This window comes from Orycteropus afer, unplaced genomic scaffold (genome assembly GCF_000298275.1).
Source record: "Orycteropus afer afer isolate SDZICR_OR568_19922 unplaced genomic scaffold, OryAfe1.0 scaffold00085, whole genome shotgun sequence".
Taxonomy (NCBI): domain Eukaryota; kingdom Metazoa; phylum Chordata; class Mammalia; order Tubulidentata; family Orycteropodidae; genus Orycteropus; species Orycteropus afer.
Window position 1 is genome coordinate 6591612 of NW_006921672.1, and position 7196 is coordinate 6598807.

The 7196-nt window shown below is 50.2% G+C and overlaps 1 protein-coding gene across 1 annotated transcript in view; it reads right to left on the bottom strand.

Annotated features, from left to right (window-relative positions):
• The window catches only part of TBX21 (T-box transcription factor 21), a gene marked incomplete at its 5' end in the record, with an annotated part of 12384 nt that extends 5188 nt beyond the window's left edge, over nucleotides 1–7196 (bottom strand). The window contains one exon of the mRNA XM_007942182.1: nucleotides 6853–7196. Coding sequence (XP_007940373.1) covers nucleotides 6853–7196 — 344 coding nt within the window. The remainder of the gene's footprint in view (nucleotides 1–6852) is intronic.

Here is a 7196-nt window from a genome sequence, read left to right on the forward strand (position 1 = left end):
CCACCATCACAGCCTCCACCAGTGGCACCACCGTCACTACAGCTATCACCTCCAAAGCACCAGTACCATCATCAGTCCAATGACTTAGTCTTTCTCTTCTAACCCAAGCAGAGAGAGTAGAGCTTCAAAATGGCAGAATCAAATGCTCATCAGAGTCACTTTTCGTTTCCATTCATTTCTCCTCCCCTCCTCCTATGAGAAAAAGGAGCTCTGTTGGCACTGTGGTAAGCATTCAGCAGCTAACCAAAATGTTGGCAGTTCAAACCCACCAGTGGCTCCACGGGGGAAACACAAAGCAGTCTGCTTCTGTAAACATCAACAGCCTTGGAAACCCTATGGGGGTCGCTATGAGTCAGAATCAACTCCTCCTATATGAAGCAGTATAGGATGGAAGAAATGCACTGGTCCATGAATTAGGAGACCTGGGGTAAGGAGGAGTCAGGGTCCTGGTTATGCTTTGGGGTGGCTGTTGGTTCCCAGAATCGTACCCATAGCAACCTTGGGAAGGTCCTTCAGGAGGATGCTGTTGCATTCTAGTCTTCCCCAGACGCTCCTGGGCTGAGAAAAGAAGGCTTACTGGCCCAATGACCTCAGACAAGTTAATTTCCAGACCAAACCTCAGTATCTTCGCCTATAACTGGAAATAATAACTCCTGCCCATCTTCTTTCTCAAGCTTAACATATGAAACTCAGATCATCCTCTGTCCTATTCCATCTTGCTCCCAACTTTCTCCCAGGCCCAGGGCCCTCAAGCCCTCTAGCCTAACTTAAGGTGAGACCTTGAGCAAGAGTGCAGAGCTCTGGTTCCAGGCCCTGGATCCCAGGGGCTTGGCTGAGTCAGTCAAGTTGAGAAATCAAAGGTTTAGGGCTCAGTCTTGAATAACATGAGGTAAGAGAACATTTCCCACCCACTTCCACCACCAACTCATTCTATGACCATAGTCAGATCACTCAACCATTTCCTATATTATAACTAGTTCCTATTCAAACTTGAAAAAAATACAGGAATAGAATTCACTGCCGTTGAGTTTGAGTTTGATTCAAACTTGAAAAAATATAGGAGTGAAAAGGAAAGTAATATTTATTGCTCTCTTACTGACACACCAGCCAGTTCATCAAACCAGCCCTTTGAGATATCAAATATTATTTCCAAATTTACACTTGAAGAAGGAGCTCTGGTAGCATAGTGCCTAAGGCACTTGACTGCTAACCAGAAAGCTGGCGGTTCAAACCCACCAGCCACTCCTCAGAAGGAAGATGGGGCAATCTACTTCCATAGTGATACTGCCTCAGAAACTCAAGGAGGGGTCACTATGAGTCAGGTCTGACTTGACGGCACATAACAACAACAACAACAACAACACTTGAAGAAACTGAGACTTGGAGAGTAGAGCCAGGGTCTTATGCATGCAGAGTACATGTTGTGGCCTCCATATTGCCGTCTTGCTTTGATCTCGAAAACCAAAACCAAACCCACTGCAACAAGACGAGTCCAACTCATAGCAACCCTATAGGAGAGAGTAGAACTGCCCCACAGGGTTTCCTAGGCTGTAAATCTTTACGGAAGCAGACTGCCTCATCTTTCTTCCACAGAGTGGCTGGTGGGTTCGAAACACCAACCTTTTGGTTAGCAGCCAAATGCTTTTAACCACTGCGCCACCAGAATGCCTTTTGCTTTGATTTCTAGTAAAAGGAAATGGGAGGACAGTCGTGGTTCAGTGGTAGAATTCTCACCTTCCGTGCAGAAGAACTGAGTTCTATGCCTGACCAATGTACGTCAAGCACAACAACCACCACCGCCTGTTATCGGAAGCTTGCATGTTTCTGTGACACTAAACAGGTTTGAGTAGAACTTCTAGACTAAGACAGACTAGTAAGGTCTGGTAATCTACTTTCAAACCATCAGTCAACAAAAACTCAGCATATCGATCTGATCCCATTGTGTGTGGGGTCATCATGAATCAAGGTCAACAATAACAGAGGGAAATGGAGAAGACACAGGAAGGGGATGGAGAAAAGAAAGAGGAGAAGGGAGGTCTCAGTTTCACCCTAAAAGTCTCCAATCCCCACCATCTGGAATCCCAAAATAGCCCCTGATTTACATAACACTTTGCTGGGAAAGCGCAAGGAGTGCAGATGGGTATGGTGCCAAACTGAGCCTGAAACAATACACTTAGCAGCCATCACAGGACAGGGTCCAAGACCTCAGGTTCCTCCTCTGTTGGCCCTAAGGACCGACCTTCCTTGAGATGATTCCTATGGTCATCGCACCCCTTCCCAACCCTGAACCCCTTGGCATGTACCATGTGACTATCATTAAGTAAGTGCAAATTAAAACAACAAGGAGATAGTTTTCGTCATTCATATGGGCAAAATGTTTAAAAATTGGTACTATCTCTGGTGGTGTAGTAAGTTAGGCATTTGGCGGCTAACCAGAAGGTCAGTGGTTCAAATCCACCAGCTGCTCCATGGGAGGAAGATGAGACGATATACTTCCATAAAGATTTACAGCCTTGGAAATCCAATGGGGGTCGCTATGAATTGGAATCGACTTGATGGCAGTGAGTTTGGGTTTAATGCTGATGAAGGAGCCCAAGTGAGACAAGACATTTCAGATCGGCGGCCAACCTAAAGTCTGGCGGTTGGAACCCACCCAACCGTTGCAGAAGAAAAGGCTTGGTGATGCGCTTCCATAAAGATTGTTGTTGTTAGGCACCGTCAAGTCGATTTTGACTCACAGAGACCCTGTGTGACAGAACTGCCCCCTTAGGGTTTTGCAGGCTGTGATCTTTCTTTACGGGAGTGGATCACCGAGTCTTGATCTTTCTCCCGCGGAGCTGCTAGATGGGTTCAAACTGCCACCCTCTCAGTTAGCAGCCAAGTGCTTAACCGTTACGCTACTAGAACTCCTTTTGTAAAGATTACGGACAAGAAAACCCTATGGAACAGTTCTGCTCTGTCACACGTGTGGTCCCCTTCAGTGAAGAGGGCAGGGGCAGCTAACAATGATGCCGATGACACTGTGGGGAACTGGGGTCCTCTCCTACATGATTGGTGGGGTGTACTGGTATATTGGTACCACCTTTTGGGAGGGTGCCTTGGCAGTGCTATGTACTATCAAAAGGTAGAATGTGTTTGGGTATTAAGAGATTTGTCCAACCAACCTCAGACCCACTTATAGAAATCAGACGGCTACTGGCAAACAGTCAAACAAAAAGCAAAGCTGCTTTCACCTGCTCAAGAGGAGTGAAGCCTATCAGCCCTAATAGAAAGCAGGCTTAGGCCAAAACAACAAAACAAAACAAAGATCTAAACAGTTCTTAGAGTTGGGAATGTGGAGAAGAGAAAGCATTAGTAGCTCAAAGGCCATGAAGGACATGTGAGGCTGAAACATTTGTTTCATCAACCCCTACCATCACACACACGTATACAAAAGTAAATTGAGCTATTTAACAACAGAGCTACCCAAAGTTATCTTAATTATAATAATCAACCAATCACACCCAGAAAAGTGGGGGTTGCCAACAATTAAAACACACCCACACACCCACATACACAGAGAAACGGGCCTCTCTCTTCCTCTACTGAGAACGTCTACCATCAACTAGTATACACTCACAGCACATTCACAACACACACCATGCACACAAAGACACGGACACAAGGCTGTGTCAGGCCCTACACCAGGCTGCCCCATAAGCAGACAAGTCCATAGGCACCAAAAGTCTCTAGTTGGGCCAAACATTGCTTCATCCTCAATTTCCCTCTCCCAGCCCCATCTGAGCTGCTTCAACTAGTACTTGTTGGGGAACATTCTTCCAATGCACCCCACCTCATTCTACCCATGAGGAGATCATGACTGTGTTTCTTGTCCAACTGAAGGATGGGTTGAGGGTGGGTGGGAGAGGAATGATCTGGGAGGGAGGGAGTGAGTCAGCCCAAGGCAAAAAGCTGCAGGGCTGTGGGTGGGCCTCGGGTGGAAGGATTTTTCGAAAGGGAAGAAGGTCATGGGTGATGTGACGGAGACAGGCCAGACCACCATGGCAAGAGGACAGAAAGGGAGCTATTCTCTGAGCCCAGGTCTTCCTTTTCAGAAGCATGTAGTGGGAGGAAGTGGCCACTGGCGTCCCAGTCACTGGAGCCCAAGCTGAGAAGATACAGGGTGATTCAGGGCTGATGGGACTGCACTGAGGGTGCTGTATCTCCCGTCTGCCTCACCCCACCAGGAGGCCCCTGAGACCTGGAGGCGGCAGCAAAGGAGAGGGCCAGGGGTCTCTGCTCCCCTTCCCCACGGAGACCCTGAGGTGCCCAAAGCAGCCCCTTAGGCAGATCAAAAAGCATGGAGGTTGTAAAAGATACAAACACACTTAGAAATACTGATACTGAGGAATTTCTGATGAGTTTTTATCCAGTTTGGTAATGATATTGTGTTTTTCAACACACGTGCTAAAAAGTCACTTTCAGAGATGTTTACAGAAGTATTTACAGATGAAATAATACACTCTCTATGATTTACTTACTAATTTCTTATATTACTATACTCACTGTGGGAGCTCTGGTGCCATAGAGCCTAAGGCATCTGACTGCTAACCAGAGGGTGGTTCAATACTCACTGTATTACTAATGTAGCTGCACACAGAAGAGGTGGAGGTGGGGGAGCAAAAGAAGAAATAAGACTGGACTGTGTTGACCACGTTGAAGTGGTGAGGGGGACACGGAAGTGTGTCACATTTTTTTCTCTACTTTTGTATATGTTTGAACTTTTTCATAATTAAAAAATATAAATGCATGGATTCAAACAGGAGACAACAGAACTTGTCTAGAGGGGATTATCCTGTAGGAATATCAAGAAAAGAAGGAGGCTGTTGGGGTTAGGCTGGCAATAGATAGAGACGCATGCCTCTGAAATATACCTCCCTAGACAGAACACAGCTGCCCCAGCCTGCCCAGATCCCTGCAGTTCTAGCTCATGCTCCCCATCCTACAGGACAGAAGGGGCACAGGTCTGGCTGTGGGGAGACCTCCAGTCAGGCCCTAACACGGGATACCCCACCGAAAGCCCCCAGACCACACCTTAGAGTGGTGGTGTTAGGCCTCAGTTCCGGTCTGTTGTGTAACTCTGTGCAAACCACTAGGTATTCCTACACCTCAGTGTTCTCAGCTGTAAGATGGGCAGACTGCTTGTTCTACCCAACACACAGTGAAATAACAGAAGTGAAAGCCCTCTCTGATCGCATCAAGGCCTTCGGACAACATGGGCGGTTGTTTCCTGGTGGCCATGGGAGACAGCAGTCCTCTGGGCTCTGGTGCCAGCCCTGCTATTAATGACTGTGCTGTGCAACCTCAGAAGAGTCTCTTGCCATCTGTGGGCCTGTTTCCCTGTCCTTGCATCAAAGGGGATGGATGGGATCAGCTGGGTCTTGACCAGTTCAGACACACTGGGACCAGAGGCCTGAGTTGTGCCCAGGTGTTCCCAGAGGGGCACTATGGTTGAGGGGAGCAGAGAGGAATTATCAGGCTTAGGAGATGAAGACTGAACCATTAAAAAGAAAAAAAAAGGTCAGCTACCCTGGGTTCATCCTGGGAAGGAGGAATAGCTCAGCAACTTAAAAAAAATGTAGTTGGTGGCAGGTCCCTCAATCCCAGGCTGTCCCACAGTGACCCATCTGGAGGGAAGATATCCAGACTGAGTACCAACTCCAGGCCCAGCACAGCCTCTTCCCTTTCCCTCCTCAGGCCTCACACCTGCTATCCAGCCTCCAGCTCTCCAACCGCTCCCTGGCCTCAGACCCACCATCCTGGGCCCACCGATGACACAGCCCCTCTATGCAGAAGTCCTCCACACTAACCCACACACAGGCAGGGCTCACTCAAGGGGCTGCTTTCTAAACAGACACCACACACATTGCAAGTTTCTTTTTCTTTCTCCACACAGAAGGTTCTGTCCGGAAGCAGCACCCTAAGCCTCAAACCTTACCCCTCATACACTGAGCTGGGGGGACCCTGAGCCATGGGGACTTCCCCCCAGCTAGACCTAGACTGGGGGTTCTGTGGACAGGCTTTCAGGGCACAGGCCTCTAAGGGTGTGAGTATGGGGCTGGCCACAAACTAGGACCCCTAGATTATCTTCACCTGTTCAGGCCGGTGGGCATCTGTGCCTTCCAGCAGGAGCCTGTGACTGGAAGGAACCAAAGTCCCCTCACATTTTAGCTCCTCCAACATGCACACACAAGCACACACACACCAGACATATGATCTCAAAGTATGACCGGAAAGGACACTTGGCAACTGTGTCTCCATGTCACCAAATCCCAGTCTGCTCCCGTCACAAACGCTGACAAGTACACAACAGCAGCAAAGGGGTTGGAGGCAGGCGTGCATAGGGACCCCTGAAATGAGGGGCCCGAGTATCACCCCACACTTTTCAGACTCTGCCTTCCCTCCACTTCCCCACCTGTAGGGGCTCAGAGGCCTCCTGCCCTGGCAGACCGAGAACTCAGGCTGCTCCGCGGCCCTTCGGACGCATTCAAGCATTGGGAGGTGCAGGGCGCACACCAGGGCAGGATGAAGCCAAGGGACCCCTCCCCTAAACCAGGTGACTTCCCACGCCAGCTCTCCATCACCTTCCTTTTAAGTTCTCTGCCTCCTTGGAGGGCTGCCTTACAGGCAAACAGCTCCTAGAGCGTTCCTTGTCCTCGCTACAAAGCTCACCCGACCTCAGAAAACTTAAGCCAGAACTGCGAGGACACTGGCAATATCTAGACGGAAAAAAACGAGAGAGAAAAGTCCTTGTTCCGGGCGCCCGAGGCTCCCCCGCCCGGCGACGACCAGTGCTGGCGCGCCTCCACTCACCGGCCCTGCTTGGTGATGATCATCTCCGTCTGGTGCTGGTTGAACTTGGACCACAACAGGTGGTTGTTGAGCGCAACGCGCAGCTTCCCAGACACCTCGAGGCCGGCGGGCGCCGCATAGTCCGAGCGCGGCCCGGAGTAGAGGCCGACTCGCGGATCCGGGGCCGCGTAGCCATCCCCAGGCTGGTAGCCCTCGGCGCCCGCGGAAGGCGGGAAGGGCTCGGCCGCGCCAGGGAAGCCGGCAGCTTGGGGTCGGGCCGGGTAGGCGTAGGTTCCCAGGAAGCGGCCCGGAGGACCGGGCACCAGGGCGCCCCCAGCGTAGGGAGCCCCTAGGCTGCCGGCCCC